The sequence below is a fragment of the Phascolarctos cinereus genome, unplaced genomic scaffold (assembly GCF_003287225.1).
Source record: "Phascolarctos cinereus isolate Bilbo 61053 unplaced genomic scaffold, phaCin_HiC Scaffold_726;HRSCAF=1367, whole genome shotgun sequence".
Lineage (NCBI taxonomy): Eukaryota > Metazoa > Chordata > Mammalia > Diprotodontia > Phascolarctidae > Phascolarctos > Phascolarctos cinereus.
This window is the reverse complement of record NW_027556098.1, coordinates 414,126,039-414,145,070: the sequence shown is the minus strand read 5'-3', so window position 1 is coordinate 414,145,070 and position 19,032 is coordinate 414,126,039. Positions and strand designations below refer to the sequence as shown.

The 19,032-nt window shown below is 49.1% G+C and overlaps 1 protein-coding gene across 1 annotated transcript; it reads right to left on the bottom strand.

Annotated features, from left to right (window-relative positions):
* Positions 1-4,262: 4,262 nt before the first annotated feature.
* Positions 4,263-18,562, bottom strand: LOC110220055 (interferon-inducible GTPase 5-like). Its single transcript, XM_078146249.1, is given in 5 exon segments — positions 4,263-4,574; positions 4,628-4,878; positions 11,705-11,911; positions 11,914-12,151; positions 18,486-18,562. Coding segments are annotated over 4 exon segments (963 nt in total). The 5' UTR covers positions 12,107-12,151; positions 18,486-18,562.
* Positions 18,563-19,032: the final 470 nt, after the last annotated feature.

Genomic DNA, 19,032 nt, shown 5'->3' with positions numbered 1-19,032 from the left:
CCGGCCCAGTCCCCTGTCTCAGTCAGTCCATACCTTACTCTCTGGTCAGTCCATCAAGCCTCCTGAGGCTAGTCAGCTCACCTGCCCATTTTTTTTTTTAGGCAATTAGGGTTAAATGACTTGCCCAGGGTCACACAGCTAGTAAGTGTCAAGTGTTTGGTCTGAGGCCGATTTGAAGTCAGGTCCTCCTGACTTCAGGGCCGGTGCTCTATCTACTGTGCCACCCAGCTGCCCCACACCTGCCTATTTTAATAAAGAGATCTGTCTGTCCTTCCACCCTGTCCCGGTCAGTCAGCCCATCCATCCAGACCCCAGGTCAATCAGTCCACCTCCTCTAGGTCACTCAGCCCATCTGTCCAGTGCTTAGAGGCCCATTGGCCCATCTTCCACTTTCATCATCACCAGTCCATAGGCCCAGCCCCTCCTCCAACCAGCCCCCCAGTCCATCTCTCTGGCCCCACCCCCACAGTAAGAAATCTGCTTATTGCTTTTCCCTAGACACAGGGCAATTACTCCATCTGTCCAACGTCCCTGTCTGTCTGCCCGGCTCTCCAGGTCAGCTAATCCAGGTGTCTCCATCTCCTTTCACTGGGCTCCCTTGGATACGTTGTTGCTCCCAGGCCACCCCCAGTAAAATATAAACTCTGAAGGCAGGGGTTATTTCTTTCTAGCATTTATATCCCTGGTGCCTGGCACAGTGCCTTGCATACAGTATGTTCTCTGGGTTTGTTTAATTGAAATTATCTAAATGTTTAATTGACCAGTCTCCAAGGTCCCTCCTAACTTGGGTTTATAATTTTGTGCTATTAAAGTCAGGGAGATAATGAGTTCCCCGTGTCGGGGACATCAATGACCACTTGCTGGATATCACAGGACCACTGATTCAGAGTTAGAAGGGACATCGGAAGCCAACCCAGAGAACACAAGTGACCTGCCCGTGGTCATACACTGTAGGAAGTATTATTTTTCAGGCGTGAGTGGGAGCTGGGGATATCGAGTCTGAAGGAGAGAAGGTCTAAGGAAAGATGTATGTCTTCAGGTCCGCCAAGGGCTGTCAATGTGGAGAAGGGATAAGCCTGGATCTGCTTGGCCCCAGAGGGCAGAGCTAGGAGCAGTGAGGGGAGGGTGTGAAGAGGGGGTGCAGGATCGGGGTCATCCTTCCTAACCAGCCACCCCAAAGGGGGAAGGGCCACCTCTGGGAGTGCTGGGCTCCTGATCACTGGAGGGCTTTAAAGGGAGGCAGGAGGATGGCAGAAGGTGTTCTGCTGGGTATGAGCGGAACCCTGGACTTGGAGATCCCTTCGCACTTGCATTTCTGTGATCCTGTGGAAGGTCCAGGAGGAGGGGCATAGACTTGTCGGGGACTATGAAACCAAGTGGAATATCAGAGCTTGCCAGACAGTACTTAGAGACCACTCAAGCCCCTCTAGAGTCTCTCTCTCTTTCCCCGTCTTCTCTTCCTCTTTCCTTCTCTCACTTGCTCTCTCCCTCCTTCTCTCTCTCTCTCTCTCTCTCTCTCTCTCTCTCTCTCTCTCTCTCTCTCTCTCTCTCTCTCTCTTCTCCCCCATCTCTCTCTTTCTCCCACTCTCTTACTCTCCTCTTTGTCTCTCTTCCCCTTCCCTCCCTCTTCTTTCTCTATATCATCTTCCTCATCTGCCACTCACTTCTCAACTTCTTACAATCTGGATTTCACCTCTCCTCTCCACTGAAACTGTCTCCAAGGCTGTCTCGGTGATCTAACTACCAAATCCCCTGAATTTTCTCAGTCTTCACCTTCCTTGATGTCTCTGAAGTCTTTTGTAGCCAACCAGCCCCCACCCCCTTTCCTGCTTTTTCTCTCCTCCCTGGCTTGTGGGTCACTGCTCCCTCCTGCTCCTCCTCCTCCTGTCTGTCACACTCCCCCCCCCTAAGTCTCCTTGGTGGAATCATCCTCAATCCTCCCCTCCCTCTGCAATGGCCTTATTCTGGGTTCTCTTTTCTCTCTCTACCTTCTCACACTTATGAGCTCTCATTTGCTCCCATGGGTTCTACATCTCTCCACAGATAACTTCTGGCTCTTTCTCTCAAACCCCAGGGACGCCTCTCCACCTGGATGTCCTGTTGCATTTCAAAGTCTGCATGCCCAAAGCAGAGCTTATCAGCTTTGCCTCCTAACATCCCCATTTCTGTGGCAAGTACTACTCCTCCCCATCACCAACCTTCACAACTTCAGCACCATCCAAGACATTCTCTTCAGACCCCCTCAGCCTGCCCCCAAGTCTGATTAAGCCTTGGCAAGTTATTTCCCCTCTCTATGCCTCAGTTTCCCCATTTGTAAAATGAGATGGTTGGACTCGATACCCTCTGGGTAAAATTATGGTGTAGGTTCATAGATCACTAGAGTTAGGAAGAGCCTTAGAGATCATCTAGACCAGGCCCTCCTCACTGCCCAGCCCTCCTTCATCCCCCACAATCTTGCAAGGCTGAAATGACAGGAAGTCATTTGACCAGTTACACAAATTTGGCTTTGCATAACCCACCCCCAGCTCTTACTGCTCATAAATGCTCAGTGTCTGAGTATTGCTCTCTTTCTGATGTATCCCAGGGTCCCCCATTGCAACACGTCCCTCCAAAATGTCCCTATCCGCCATCCCATCAGCTCACAACCCTGTCTTCTGCTTTGGGTGGCACTGATTGTTGAGGGGATGAATATCATCTCTTTCCTCATTTCTGCCTGTGAGATCTTGAGCAAGTAGATTCCCGTCTCTGGTTCACTCGGAAAAGAAATGACCCATGGCAGCTCCAAAGCTTATGATCTCTGACCGGATGGACAGGGTTAGGCTGCCCAAAGAGGCATCAGGAGGAAGAACATCTAGACTGGCCCCTGAACCCAAAACTGGGAGGGGGGGTGGGGAGCAGGCACAGGAAGATGAGAATGCAATTTGACATTAGAAACAGCTTCCTACCTTATATAGCTGTCATCCTCAGTTAAAATGTAAGCTCCCCAGGGACAAGGACATCTTTTTTATCTTTGCTTCCCCTGTGACCAGCACAGTGCCCGGCACATAGTAGGCACTTAATTAATTGAAGTCACTATCTGAAAGTGGGATGAGTTGCCTCAGAATAACCGATGCCCTCTAAGGCTCCCTCTGGCTCTGGGATTCTAGGTCTAAGATAGAAGGGGGGAAATCCCCTAACAATTGGAGCTGTACCCAAGCGGCACAGACTACCTCGGGAGGCAGTAGGCACTCTCTGGCTAGGGGTCTTTCAGTAGAGACCGGAGGGCCACTTGTCAATATGTTGGAGAAGGGCTTTGTGGTCAGGGTGGACAAATACTGAGATCCTTTACAACTGGGAAGACCTGTGGAATTCCGTGTGTGTGTGTGTGTGTGTGTGTGTGTGTGTGTGTGTGTGTGTGTGTGTGTGTGTGTGTGTGTGATTCTAAAACCAGTGAGTAGTGGGATCTCTCCAGCAAAGGTACAATGATTCCATGCCAAGCATGCCAGAGGGGGAGTTTTACTCAGGTAAGGATTCAAATGGAGGCCTGCCAAGGTCACTCCTTGCTCTCAGAGTCCTTTATTTCTAGGAGGGAGCCCACTCCAGTGTGTAGAAGACTGGAAGGTGAGACCCATGCCTTCGATGGCCAAGAATAATGTAGCTATTTCTCTGACCGAGGCGCATGGGGAGTGGATAGAGTTCTAGCCTTGAAGTCAGGAAGACTGAGGGTTCAAGTCTTATCTCCAGCACATACCATCCCTGTGCCCAAGGGCAGGCCACAACCTTTCTATGCCCCTATGCAATGCTCTAAGCCTGTATATCAAGGAGTTAACCATTTGCCTCCCCAAGGAAGTTTCTACGTAGGAAGCTCCCTTTACTGATGAAATCCCAGGTCTGAATAACCACGAAAAATAAATCAATTGTTATTAATCAGGTTGGTGTCTTTTCCCCCACTAAACCATGGTCTCAGTGATTTCTGGTCCTCTGAATTTCGTATCTCTCCCACTGCTCTATATACAGTTGGTGTTTAATAAATGTTTGCTAAGTGAGTGAATGAGTGAGCCAGGTGCCCCTGAGGCCCCACTGAATTGGGCTAAAGTCTGACAAGACAGGGGCATAAATAATCACAAATGACCGGGCTCCCAGAGACTTGAGTGTTTCTTGGTCCTCCCAGCCCTGGCGGTGCCTGAGCACACACAGGTGCGGGCAGGGCCCTCTGCCCACTGCCAGGCCCGCCCAAAGTAGTAGAGGGCAGGGAGACGGGTCCGAATCTTCAGTACCCCAGGTTACTGGCCCTCCAGAAAGGGCTGCGTTAACGCCTTCTGCGCATCCTTGGCCGCCTTGTCCAGATAGGCCCTGAGCATTTGGTAGACAGTGGCAAAGGATAGACTGCACGAGGCCAGGACCCCCAAGACGGGCAGGGATGCCAGCTCATGGGCAAAGGCGCTCGTGGTGTCTTTGTTGGCCTGACGCAGCAAGTCGACCACCTGTCTCTTGCTCACTTCACACAGCGGGCTGCACACCTTCTCTGCATGGCCCAGAGAGACCCGCCGGTCTGTTCGGCCAGCCTGTACAGTGAGGCCGACTCCAGGCCAAAGCTGCGGCAGTAACCAGACAGACAGCCCATGAGCAGGCCGAGGTCACAGGCCACCTCAGGCACTCCCAGCACAGGCTGAACATTGAGGGTGCAGGCCACCGCAGCCACGAGCCAGACATGCTGGAGCAGGGAGACCGCTTTCTTCTCCAGGATGGTCTGGGACACATTGGGCAGGGCCACCAGGAAGGCGTGGCACTTGCAGCCATCCAGATCCTGCAGGATACTTTCGACAAGCAGCTGGAAGTCGTGCTTGCCCAGCTCAAACATGGAGAGCAGGAACACTTTGGGTTTGACCACTCCCTCATCTGGAGAAGACAAGAGTCCTATCCATCTGCCCAGGCCCCCCTCCTCTGGGAAGCCCTCCCAAGCTTCTTAGCGAGCCCTTGTCAACAGGACAGCTTCCAGTGCCCCCCACCCAACCCGCCCCCATCCTGTCCTGGAAGCCTTCCCTGGCCTCTAGGCCACAGGGCCGGGGGAATCCCCGGCAGCAAACCGTGGCCTCAACAGCCCTTTCATTCTTACTAGTCATGTTTTCAAGTTAGGACTTCTCAAATTCTGGGGCACAGGGACAATGCCACAGAGTCACAGTCCTGGAGGAGAACTTCAGGGGAGGAGGAGAGGGTACCTAAGATACTCCATTTCTGAGCAGGACCTCCTTCCACACCCCCCTCAACAAATGGTCATCCACTGGAAGACCTCTCATGACGCACTCGCTACCTGTTGGCCCTTCTTACAGAATCACTGAAACTTGGGGTTGGGAGGGACTTTAGAGGGCATCTAATCCCCTCTCCAAAATCTGAAACGAGTACTCACTTGGCTTGAATACCTCCCGTGGTGGGGAACTCACTACCTATGAAGATAGTCCTTTCTACATTGGGAGAGCTCTCATTAGGATCAAAGACTTAGAGCTGGAAGATGTCTCAGAGGTCAGCTACCCCCTCATTTTGCTGAGAAGGAAACCGACAACCAGAGAGGCTGTGATTTATTTAAGGTCACACAGTAAGTGGCAGAGCAGGATTAGAACCCAGGACCTCTGACTTCAAATACCATCCTTTCCCTAGCACCCCACTGCCCCCACCCCCAAACTGTTTGGAAGTTTTTCTCCAGCATGAATCTGAGATCTGCCTTTCTGCCCTTAACAGAACAGGGGGAGAGATTGAATGGGCTTCCCACGCCTCCCAGCTCCAACCCTTTGATTCTGCAGGCCCCAAGTCAAACCCTGGCAATCCTCCAGTCTTCCTCACACGGAGCCTAACATGGCACTCCACACCCTGGGAAACAGACTAGCAGATGGAAAAGCCTGGAGGACCCAACCCCAGCAGACGTTCTTCCTTTACCCTTCCCCGCAAAGGTCCTCTCAGTCCAAAGCTTGCCAGATTTAGAGCTAGGAGAGGCCTTGCAAGGAGAAGAAAGAATAAGCATTTACTAGGCTTCTACTATGGACCAGGCAGTGGGCTAAGCATTTTTTAGAAGTGCTTTATTTCATTATATGCTTAATATGAGTGTCCCTGTATAGCCTATATCAGATTGCATGCTATCTTGGGGAGGGGGAAGGGGGAGGAGGGGGAAATTTTGGAACTCGGAATCTTATGAAAGTGAATATTGAAAACTAAAAATAAATAAATAAAAATTTGAAACTCCAAAAAGAACTATTATGTCATCCAGTCCTCACAACAACCCCGGGACGTAGGTGCTATCTGCTATTCTAGGTGGCACAGTGGACAGAGTGCCAGGCTTGGAGTCAGGGAGCCCTGAGTGCAAATCCAGCCTCAGACATTCACTAGTTGTGTGACCCTGGCCAAGTCACTTCCCCTGTTTGCCTCAGTTTCCTCTTCTGTCAAATGAGCTGGAGGAGGAAATGGCAAACCGCTCCAGTTTCTCTGCCAAGAAAACCCCAAATGGGGTCACAAAGAATCGGACAGGACTGAAGGAGAGATCATACCAACTAAAACCCTGCCTTCCAAGGCAGCCTTTCCGAGCTTAATTCTAATGCCTTCCCTCTGTTAATTGTCTCTTTTATCCTGTATATCAAATACGTCCCGTATGAACAGCGCTACCTGCTTGTACATATTTGTTCGCCTGCTGTCTCCCCGTTAGACTATAAGCTTCTTAAGGGCAGGGACTGGCTTTTGACTCTTTTTTTCTGTAGCCCAGATGCTTACTTAGCACAGTGCCTGGCACATAGGAGGCTCTTAATAAATGCTTCTTGGGGATCTCAAAGTGTCCGATGGTTTCTCTGTTCCCTCCCCCACCTTGGGGGGATCCTTCCCACCTTCTAAGCCCCACCTCCATGGAGCCCTCCTGGACCGTCCCAGCCCAGGCTGACCTTTTCCTCCTCTGATCACTTGGGGAACTACCACAGAAGGTCAGGGCAGGAAGGGACCCAGAGACCGTCTAATCCAACCTTTTCATTTCCAGCAGAGGAAAGGCAGTGTGGCATAGTGAGTAGAGCTCTGGACCAGGCGTCAGGAAGTTCAACTCCCACCTCAGACACTTACTGTGTGACCCTGGGAGAGTCATTTTACCACTATTTGCCTCAGTTTCCTCATATGTAAAATGAAAGGGTTAGATTTTCTATTTCAGTTCCAAATCTATGATCCTAGGACGTGTAGAACCATTGGAGACTGTCTAGGGTTTTTTGCAAAGGGAAAAAAAAACAAGGAATGAAATGACTTTCCAAAGATCACAAAGAGAGTCACCATCAGAGCTGGATTCAAGAGTCTGTCCCTTCTACCAGTACTTTGTATGGCTTGAATTGCTTCCCCAGCAGGAATTACTACATTGAGTTGAGGGTCAGCTTTGCTGTTTGACCCAGATGCCCATAATGTTCCTGACAGTTCTTCCCATCCTGAACTTTCTGCCCTCAGAACCCCTCCCTCCCCCATCTCCAGGAGTGAAGGTGCCCTTCTGATGTGCAGTAACTGGAAGGTCTTCTGCCTGGTTTCTATTTTCCAACCTGGGGATCCCTGAATTCTGTTGTAGTTCAGACCCACAGATGTGTCTAGAAGGTGGGAAGAGCCCTGAGTCTGGGATAAGTCTCAGTGACTCCGTGTGTAACGATGGTTGCCCAATCTGGATCTCCGTTTCTTCTTTCAATTGGAGAGATCCATCCCTATCCTGTTGACCTCAGGAAGCTATCACAAGGATGGAAGACCCAAAGCCAGGTCCCTTGAAGAAATGGGGGATGTGTAGCCTGGAGAAGGGAAGACTCAGGGGAAATGTGAGCGCCATTGTCCAATATGACGGTCTTGTGGCAAAAGGGTCAGACTTATGTTTGGAGGAGGTTACAGAGGTCATATGAACATTAGAAAACCCACTCATCCTCAAGAGAGAATGGGAATATTGGGAATTGAGAGAATGGGGTCCCCAAACCCCAAGAGGCCTTGGCATGTAGTGGGGGGGCAGCTTTTAAAGCAGTTGCTGACTGAATATGGTTTAGCAAGGGAAAATTAAGAAGCAAGTTACAGAGACTTGCTGACCCTAAACACAAAGGAACAGAGATACAGGACCACTAAATACAATTTGAAAAACCAGAAATCAACCTGAAGACACAAAGTCAGCTACAGGAATCCTACTTTTGCATTCCAGAGAGCTTGGCTGCGTTGAGGAATCTGCTAAGAGAAAATTGTCTTCTAGATAAGCTTCTGAGAAGTGAGTAGGGCTTTCACCTAGGAAGAGGTTATGCAAGTCTTGTGAAAGGTCACCTACATTCTAAGTGAACCTCGGCAGGAAAAGCAGCAGCCCTTTCAAAGAAAGGAACCATAAGGAAAAAAGCTCCCCCCCCCCTCCCCGCCAACTAAGATCTCAACTGAGACCAGATTTTGGAATGTGACAGGAACTCCTAAATCTTGTGCCTAACAGCAGCCGGTGCTGACCACAGGACCAGCCACAAGAGGCCAGTAGAGAGCAATGGTTAATGAGCTATGTATGCATCTGACAGAGCTGCACCGCTATGCACGTTCCCTAGCTGCAGAAGTAGCCTATATTTGTGCCCTTCTATGCATGGATATGAGCCACACGTATATTGTCTGTGGAGACCACTTCACATGTGCATCTCCTCTTCCTCCTGCTTATTTATGTATTTGCGGGAGACTGATCCAGGTCTATGGGGGGAAATATTCTATAGCTTCTTTTCTTACTACGTTATTTCATCTAATGTCTTTGCTTTGAACCAGTTGTCCCTTCTGACTGACTATAAAAAGTAAAAACACTGGGCTGCTAGGTGGCACAGTGGATAGAGCATAGGCCCTGGAGTCAGGAGGACCTGACTCAAATCTGCCCTCAGACACTTGACACTTATTAGCTGTGTGACCCTGGGCAAGTCACTTAATCCCAATTGCCTCACCAAAAAGCAAAAAAAAAAAAAAAAGCAAACATGTCAGTGGGGGCCTATGAGCTATCATTTGGAATAGATGCGGACCCATGAAGCACCACTCTATGGGAAACATATATGCAAATTCAGGGGTGCTTCCCATAGACATAAGAATTTTCTAATAATTAGAGCTCTCCATAAATATAAGTTATCCTGGAAATTTTTAAGATTCCGTGAAAGGCATCATGGCACAGCAGATAACCAGCCTTGGAAACAGAAAGACCTGCGTTCAAGTCTCACTTCTGACCCATCCTGGCTGTGTGACCCTGCATGAGTAGCCAGACCTCTCAATGCCCCTAGCCAACACTCTAAGACTTTATTTTGCAGAGAAGACGGTGACCTGCATTGGAAGAAGACCCTCCCTGGGAGCTCCTTACACTGCAGAAATCACCTGTGTAGCCCCTACAGAATGACCAGCAATTCCAAAAGAGTGAAAGAAATTTCCTTTCAGGGAGGTTTTCAAGTGGCAGTTAGATGACCCCCTGTTGAATATGTTATAAAGGGGATTTCTTTATAGCAAGGGTTCTTAGCCTGGCATCTATGAACTTTCACTCATATACATATAAACATACTCATACATATACATGCCTGTGCACATATACATATATGTATCTATATGTTGATCATTATATTTCAATCTAATTGGCTTCCTTCATAATCCTATGTATTTTATTTTACCCATTTGACAACATGTTTCAGAGAAGGAGTCCCCCGGCTTTTCCAGCCCGATGCCCCAGTGGTCCAAGCACCACGAGAGGTGGGCCACAGCTGTCTAGGGATTGACTGGACTTGATGCCTCTGACATCTTCCAGCTCTGTGCTAGAATTCTTGCTCATGGACTGCTTTATGGGACACAGAAGAGGACTCTAGCCACAACTGTACTCACAGAATGTTAGAACTGGAAAGGCCTTTCCTTAAGTGGGGACACCGAGGACCACGGGAATCATACAGCTAATAGGAAGGGGTCCTTCAATGCCCTGGACTCCTGAGGGCAGAACCAGAAATAAGCTGGCAGAGGCTAATGGAGGCAGATGTAGGAACAGTCTAAAGAAGACCTTCTTAACCATTAGAGTGATCCCCAAATGGAATGGGCTACTTTGAGAGGTAATGAGCTCTCTGCCCCTGAAAGTGTTTGAGCAGATTTGGGATAATTTGTCAAGGGTGTCCTAGAGGGGGTTGCTACATCTTCAACTACATGCCTCTGGGGTAGTGCAGGATGGAGCCAGTTAAGAGAGAGAGACAGAAAATAAGAGAGGGGATATTGGATGGAGAAAGGTCCTCAAAGGAAGGAGAGGGGACTGGACTTACTTCATCCTGACATGGGAGAGAAGAGACAAAAGGCAGATGAAGCCAGGGAAGTCTGTCTGTTAGGTCCAAGTCTTCTCAGCTAAGGGGCAGCTAGGTGTCCTGGTGGACAGAGTTGGAATTCTGCCTCAGACACTTACTGGCTGTGTGACCCTGGACAGTTCACTTCGCCTCTGTTTGACTCAGTTTTCCCCTTCTAAAAAATGGGGATAATAGTAGCACCTCCCTCCCAGGGTTGTGGTGAGAATAAAATGAAATAATATTTGTAAAGTGCATGGTGACCCTTGCTTTACGCACCATAGAAATGTGGGCTATTGCACATAAGATGTAAAGCCATCTGCTGAGATCTGACCTGATAATTGGTACCTGAGTGGCTTTGGGCAAGTCTCTTGCCCCCCTGGAGGCCTCAGTTCTCTCATCTGTAAAATGAGGAGATTGGTCTAGATAGACTCTGAGGCCCCTTCCAGCTTGAAATCAACGGACCTATGATCCTTCTAAGACCTTTTTTCTATTCCCATTCCCTGTGTCAGAGTCAATGAATGCAAAAAGATTGGGCTCAACATAGAGAAACGTATCCTACCAAGATATGTCCAAAAGTGAAGTGGGCTTCCTTAGGAGGTAGTGAGCTCCCTATCACTGGGCATCTTCAAGCAGAGGCTAGACCATCACTTGTCAGGGATGTTTTCTGGGCATCTTGAGCCAGGGGTCCCTCAAGGACTATTTCATTCAATGTCCTGATTTTACAGATGAGGAAATTGAGTCTCAGAGAAATAATATGACTTGCCCAAAGTTGAGGGCAAGGAGGAGTATTCCTGCTCATATATAGACTGAACTAGTAACACCCTAGGGGACTTTCAGGCTTGAATTTCAGGGTTCTGTGATATTAAAGATATTAAAGTAGTGAGTGGCCATTCTCTGGAGATTTTTAAATGGAGGTTGGATGAATGACTATTTGTCAATGAGGCTATAGAAGGAGTCCCTGTTCAGACACACTTCAGGATCCCATTTGCCTTAAGATTTTTTAATTCATTCATATTAGGAATATCAAGGTAGTGAGTTCCCTGTCCCTAGAGGTTTCCAAGTGGGGGCTGGAGGATCATTTGTCACTGAATCTGTAGGGCAGTTCCTACAAAGGCAAGGGTTGGGCATCAGTCCACCTCGTTTCTGAGATTTGCTCCTTCCGTGCTCCTCCTGGGTGTGTGAGTGACTAAGGAAGGCAAAGACTATGTGAGGGATGGATTCCCTGCACCCTTTGGGGGCTCCAAGCTGATCATTCTGGGGCCCTCAGATTGCTCCCAGAATCCCTGATTCCTCACCTTTCAGGTAGATACGGCAGTTTTCCCAGATTTCCAAGAACACACTTCCCTCAGAGAAAGTCCTGGGCCGGCGTCGGAGTGAGGCAGCTACATCCACATCGATCTTGGAGCAGACAAAATATAAATGGTTCTCCTAGCCCTGAATGATGCAGGACAGCCGAGTGTGACTGGGCATGAAATGTTCGGAGGCGAGGATGATAAAGAAGTCATAATGGTGGGACAGGACCTTCTCTAGGTACTTGTTGTCTTGGAGTAAGGAGGACCCCATGCTTGGCAGGTCCCAGATGATGATGTTGGGGTACTTTGGGTGTGGGTATGGTGTTGGGTCCAAGGTTGTCTCCACCCCCCCGTCCTGGCTGAGCCCTGGTCTTCATCACCCAGATTACGGAGGACATTGACAAAAGTGGACTTTCCTGAGCCTGGCCCTCCTGTGATGGCAATATTCAATCGAACATTCTCTAGGGAGTGGAGGGTAGAATGGAGCTTGGCAGATATCGCTGCTAGACTGTCTCCTTGGAAAAGTTCACTGAAAGCCTCCATCTCCTCAGGCGTCAGTCAAGGTATTCCTAAACTCCTGGGCTGTTCCTAGAGATTGGGCAACCATCAGAAGAGAAAGCTCAGGGAGAGTCAACTTGGGTGTGTGTGTGTGGGGTCAATGATGACCTTCAATGGGAGGAGGGAGGGGGACACATCAGGCATCCCTCTGCTCACCAGGGGCCTTGGGAAAGTCTCTTCCCATCTCTGGGTCTAACTTTGCTCCTCTATAAAAGGCAGAAGTTGAATAAGGGCCCTCCCAATTTGTACATTCCATGTTCTAAGGATCCTCTCAGCTCTGACACTCTCTATTCTAAGGATACTCCCAGCTCTGATATTCTCTGTTTTAATGCCCTCCCAGCTCTAACATCCCATGTTCTAGGTTCCCTCTCAGCTCTAACATTCCCTGTTCTAAGGGCCCTCCCAGCTCTAACATGATAGACCTGGATGATATCAAATCTCCAGCTTCAAGCTCTAAATCCTTTGATCTTATGACTCTTAAGTCTTCTCCATCCCAACATATATGTGTGTGGCTGCCTCAGCAGACCACAGCATATGAGCCTGCCTTGCCATACTTGTCTACACCCATCTCCCTCCATCTTCTCACTCCTTGTCCTTGCTGCTCTCCCCTTCTCCCCTCCCCGTTCTTTAACCCTAATCAAATCACTCTGATCTAGTTCCTGGTTGAAGAGCATCCTTCTGTTCTGCACTCCCCCCCAGTCCTTTCCTAGCCCAAGTGACCTTCCTCGACCAGCACCACCACAGCTGTGCCCTCTGCCCTGGACACTCTTGTATTCGCATTCCGGGGCTACTTCTAATCACTCAATACACATATTTTCATTTATTCATTCCCTGAGCGCCTGCTGGGTCCCCAACCCTATACTAGGTATGGAGTGAGGTAGCGGGATGGGAACTGGAGGAAGGGCCAAACTCCCAGCCCAGAAGCCACTCCCTTCTCACCTCTTCTTGGCTCTACCCAATCACAGTTGGTCTGTAACCAATTATGAACATTCCCTCCTCATCCATGCTCTAGCCCACCACCTTCCTTCAAGGCTTGGATCCAAGGCCTGCTCTCCTAGGAAGGTTTTTCCTTCCCTCTCTCTTCCTGCCCTCAAGACTCCCCAGCTTTGAAGGAGTGGTGGCTATCTCTCCTACCTGAAGGTTTCCCATAGATCATGTGTGGCCATCTCCTTAGCTGACTTCATGCTGAGTTCTATCACACTCTCAGACACAGACACACACACACACACACACACACACACACCAGAGTCAGTCCTTGGGAGCCAAGTCTAACTTCATACCCTTCCAAGGTTCTGCACATAAAGAACCAATGTTCCTCGCATTGAATTGGGGCATCTTTCCTACTCCCTGGGGAGATAATGGGGAGGGGGGGATGGAGCACAGAGAGAACTATGAGGGTTTCCCCAAGTAGAGAGGAGAGGGATTTTATCTGCAGAGACTCCTCTTCAAGGGCTGGGCCAGTGGGGAGAGGTCCTAGGGCACAGGTGTGTGTGAGGTGCTGAGCTGAGACTTGGAACCACAGTAGAATCTGGCCTGACTGCGGAGAAAGGGGAAGAGGATTCTCCAAGTCACTGCCATGGCCCAGAAGGGGAAGGGGAGAGGTGTGGGCCCTGGGGAGGAGGGGCCCTGGGTAATCTCCCTATCACCTAACACTAACAAACTGCCCCCTCCATCCTCTCAAAACAAACCACCTTCCCTAGACCTCGAAGTTCCCTGGGGCTATCATCTGGTAACAACTCCCCTGTTTGACCAGCCAACTCAAAATAAAATCCACCTACTCTCATTGATTCCACTTCTTCCACACCCACTCACCTCCTGGCTTTTCTAGCTCTCTTGCTCAACTGAAACTTCTCTCTCAAAAGAAGAAAGGAAAGAAACGAGGATTTATTAAGTGCCCAGGATGTGCCAGGCACTGTGTTAAGCTCAAATTTTGACTGATTGGATCCTCACAACAACCCTAGAAGGTAGGTGCTACTATTATTCCCATTGGGCAGCTGAGGAAACTGAGGCAGAGAGCTTAAATGATTTGTCTGGGGTCAGATTTGAACCCCGAAACTCCATTCACTGCACCACGTACCTTCAAAGCTCAGGTGGCCGCATGTGGGGGAGGGGAAGGGGTCCCAGGAAAGGTGTCCTTAAGGTTTTGAGTTGAGTCTTGAAGGAATCCAGACAAACTAAGAGATAGGTATGGAGAACATCCCAGGGGGGCTGCTCATTGTGGGCAGCCAGTGACTAGATGAAAAGGGAGATGGGGTATTGTGTGCGAAGGTCCCTGAATAGCACAGTCCTCAGAGTTCACACATGCGGGCAAAGGCTGGAGAGGCGGCAGGAAGGGGCCAGCTTAGGAAAGGCTCCAAAAGCCAAACGGAACAATTTTAATATTTGATCCCAGAAATAATAGGGAGTCACTGAAGATTATTGTGTGGAGGTGGACGGTGGAGTGGGAGATGGCACGTTTCCTAAGCAAAGCCACAATCCATCTTCAGCAAAGCTGACATATTGATAGACCCATACCTTAACAACTGGGTCTGGACAGTGTCACTCCCCTGCTCAAGAATCTGCTGTATTTTACATTACTCCCCCTCAAACAATGACAAACTTGTCCAGGCTTAAGCATTACTCATCTCCCTACACTCTTGAATACATAATAGGTGCTTAGAACTGTTAGTTGGGAGTAGAGCTCTGGTCTTAGAGTCAGGAGGACCTGAGTTCAAATCCAGCCTCAGACACTTAACACTTACTAGCTGTGTGCCCCCAGGCAAGTCACTTAATCCTGATCACCTCACCAAAAAAGAAACAAAAAAAACCTGTTAGTTGAATTGGAGTGAATTGTTGAAATTATTGTTGAATTGTTGAAAAATAGTAATGATAGATATACTTCATTACTTGGTGGGGACTCCCTCTACCAGTACAGATAGCGACCCCCCTCTATCTCAGGAGATGGTCTTCACCCTGTGGCAAATCTGGTAATGAGCTTCCAGAAGCTGGTAGACACTGGTCCTCAGGGGCCAGAGAGTCTCATACCAGGCTTTCTCAAAGCCTTCCCAGCTGGCTGAAGGACAGAGCTTGGGTTCTACTAACAAGTCCTTGGAAGGAATACCTAAGGTGAAGGCATCTGAAGAAACGTCTAGCGGAGAGAATATTGCGTCTACCAACATTTAACACATCGTTACTATGATAGAGCATTATAGTATCTCGTTACACTGAGGCAGTCTCTGTATAGTGCACAGAGAGCTAGCCTTGGAGTTAGAAAGCTCTGGCTTTGAGTCCCAGGGGTACATACGGACTGTCAATCAGCAAGCGTTTATTAAACATAATAGGGGCAGCGAGGTGGCCCAGTGGATAGAGCACCCCCCTTAGAGTTAGGAAGACCAGAGTTCAAATTCAGCCTCAGACATTTCTGTGTGGCCCTGGGCAAGTCACTTAAACCCTGTTTGCCTCAGTTTCCCCATCTGTAAATCGAGCTGGAAAAAGAAATGACAAATCCCTCCAGTATCTTTGCCAAGGAAACTCCAAATGGGATCACAAAGAGCTGAGCACGACGGAAATGTCTGAAACAACTGAATGACAACAGCAAAAAGTGTCTGGAGCCACATTCGAACTCAGGTCTTCCTAAGAGATCCATTGCACTCCCTGGCTGACTCCCACTTACAGTGCGTGAGTGACTGTGTGACCTGGGCGAGGGACTTAACCTATCAGTGCCCTCAGGTGATTCTCACCTGAAGAACAGGTGCAGAGTGAGGCAGGTGGAGGGCCTTCACACACTGGGAGTTTCCTACCTGGGTGAGCTCAGATTCCATCCAGAATAATATGTCACCGTAATGTTGCTATCCAAAGGCAGAACTCTCCTCTTTTTGGAAAGACTGTTCCACCGAGGCAGACAGCCAGGCTCACACAGACAGTATGTATCTGAGGTGAAACTTGAAGCCAGGTCTTCCCAATTCCATGGCAAGATCTCTGTCCACTTGTACCACACGGCCTGTTTCTCTGATAAAAACCCCTTATATGCTAATAATAGTATATGGGTGAGTCATGTCAGGAGGTTCCAACTGTGAATGAGCTTGAGTGCGAGAAGAGCACACCTAGCTCTGTCATAGGTATACTTTGAGCCCAGGAAAGCGAGCAGAACAGGGAGGGCCGGGACTGGGGTTTTCCTAGTCCAGGGTTGAGGAGCCTGCAGCATCGAGGCCACATGGGGCCCTCTAGGTCCTTAGGTGCGGCCTTTTGACTGAGTCAGCTTTTTTTGTGGTGGCAAAGAATTGGAAATTGAGGGGATGCCCATCAATTGGGGAATGGCTGAACAAGTTGTGGTATGTGAATGTAATGGAATACTATTGTGCTATGAGAAATGATGAGCAGGTGGACTTCAGAAAAATCTGGAAAGACTTGTATGGACTGATGCTGAGTGAAATGAGCAGAAGCAGGAGAACATTGTACACAGTAACAGCCACGTTGTTGGATGACTAATATTGATAGACTTGGCCCTTCTCAGCAATGCAAGGATCAAAGACATCTCCAAAGGCCTCGTGATGGAAAATGCTATCCATATCCGAACAAAGAACTACGGAGTTCGAATGCAAATCGAAGCATGCTATTTGCTATTGTTTTCTTCTGTTGTGTTTTGTTTCCTCTTTTTGGTGGTCCCTCCTACTGGTTCTAATTCTTACAACATCACTAATGGGACAATATGTTTAATAGGAATGTGTATGTATAGCCTATATCAGATTTCACACTGTCTTGGGGAGGGAGGTGGGGAGGGAGGGAGAGAAAAATTTTAAACTCAAAAGCTTATAGAAGTGATTGTTGATAAGTCAAAATAAATTTTTAAAAGAGTAAAGAGAAAAAAAAATTTTTAAAAGAATGCTTGGGTGCCAGTCCCACCTCCAAAATTCATAAGCCGTGGGTAACCTTGAGCAAGTCTCCTCCCTTTTCTGGGCCTGTTTCATCCTCAGTAGAGTGGAAATAGTAATCCATGTACTTCTGGGGTACAGTGGAAAGAACTATGGGGTTTGGAGTCAGAGGACTTCAGTTCAAATCCTGTCTCTGGCCAATTACTACTCCCTGAGCTGACCTGAGGCATTTAAATCACGTCCCTTCTCACTGCCTCAGTTGCCTCATCTGTAAAGTGGGCAGATAGGACTAGATAGATGGCCTTGAAGGTCCCAGCCAGCTGTAGCTCTAGGATCCTATGGTCCTCTCCATGTGACCCTTCCTCAGTTTCCCCATCTGTAAAATGAGGATCTTGGGCTAGCTGGCCTCTGAGGTACCTTCCAGCTCTAAACAGACGGACCCAAGCATCCTTCTCTCACAAGGCTTTAAAGTTGGAAACCTTCAGTCCTCACTCCCCTGGTGCGTCTGTCCTCTTACTCCATTCTGCCTTCTATTGATCTGGCTTCTACACCTGAGACTCCTCATATCTTACTGTCCTTATACCTCACTGTCCTTCCATCCAGGGACACTTGCCTCCTGACTGGTCCTCAGGCCAGACACTTCTCTGGCTGTCCTCATGCCTGGGTTGCTCCTCCTCCTTAACTCTGCCTCCTGGCTTCCTTCAAGTTCCAGCTTCTGGGAAAGTCCCCTTAGTATCAGCATGCTCCCTGTGGTTTCTCTCCAGTTCATCCTGTCTGTAGCTCGTTTGTACAGAGCTGGGTCTGCATTGTCTCCACTAGACTGTGAGCTCTTTGAGGGCAGAGACTTTTGCCTTTCTCTGTATGGCCAGTGAGTGGCACATAGTAGGTGCTTTTTTGCTTGTTGACTGTTGACTCTCTCCTGAGTCTCACCTGGCTTAACAGACTAGGCACAAGGAAGGGCTAGAGGCTGAACCAGGTGTCAAAGGGGTGGCCACATACATAGCCATACACATACCCCCATACCCATATGCATGCACACACCACACCCAATCACAGAGTGGTAAAAGTGGAGTCAAAAGATGACTCATTCTGTGTTCACTCTCAATCTCAGCCACGCCAACTGACACAATCACCAACACAAATGACTTTCTCAATCATCCTCAAGGAATTTCCCACTCTGGACACACTCAAATCATACCAGAGGCCAGTGCCACACTCACCTATTCAGAGTCACTCCCACAGAACCTCAAGATCACAGCCACATAAAGGGTCACACAGATTCATACATCCCCCCCCAAAAAAAAATCTTTTCTTCCCCCAGAGTTGCCCTGTGCAGGAATGGAACATGAGGGTAGGGCCAAGCCAAGTTGGGTTGGGGTGAATTGGGTTGGGTTGAGCTGAGTAGGTGTTTTTAGGGGCTGAAACTCATCTCTCCTTATCTTCCAACAGGTGAGTGTTGAGGGGAGGGGGAAGGGGAGGGTGATCCTGCCTTACCACCCTCCACCCTAACTCACGTTTAGCAGGGCCTTGCTTCGGCCCTGGCCCCTTTCTGCCTCCTCTTCCAGGACCCTGGTACCCCATCCCCCACCAACTCCACTGGCTCCCTGGCCAGACCTGTTGCTAGGGCCCATTGTAATGAGATCTGAATGCTGATTGGCCAGCTCCTCAGGGGGTGGGGCATTTTCGAGTAAAGGGACAGGGTGTTGGCGCGGAGCCAGGGGATTGCCATCAAAGGACCTTTCAAGGTCCAGAATGGGAAGAGAAGACAGGGGGAAGATCCCCACAAAGGGAGCAGTGGATACTTTCCGCAGGCTTCCCTGTTCTATGCCCTCTCATTCACACTTATTCTGTTCTCCCCACTCATGGGTCCTCCCCCGCAGAATCCTGTCTCCCCAGTGCCCCTTCCTCCCAAGGATGACGTGCCTGTGGGATAGGGAAGGAGAAATCAGCCCTTAAATGGGTCTCTTCCGTTCTCCTCCACCCCTACCTGTCAGACACTTGAAGGCAGCCCCATCCCCCCACCACCCCCCGTTGTGCCCTAGGCCGATCTGGAAGTAGTCC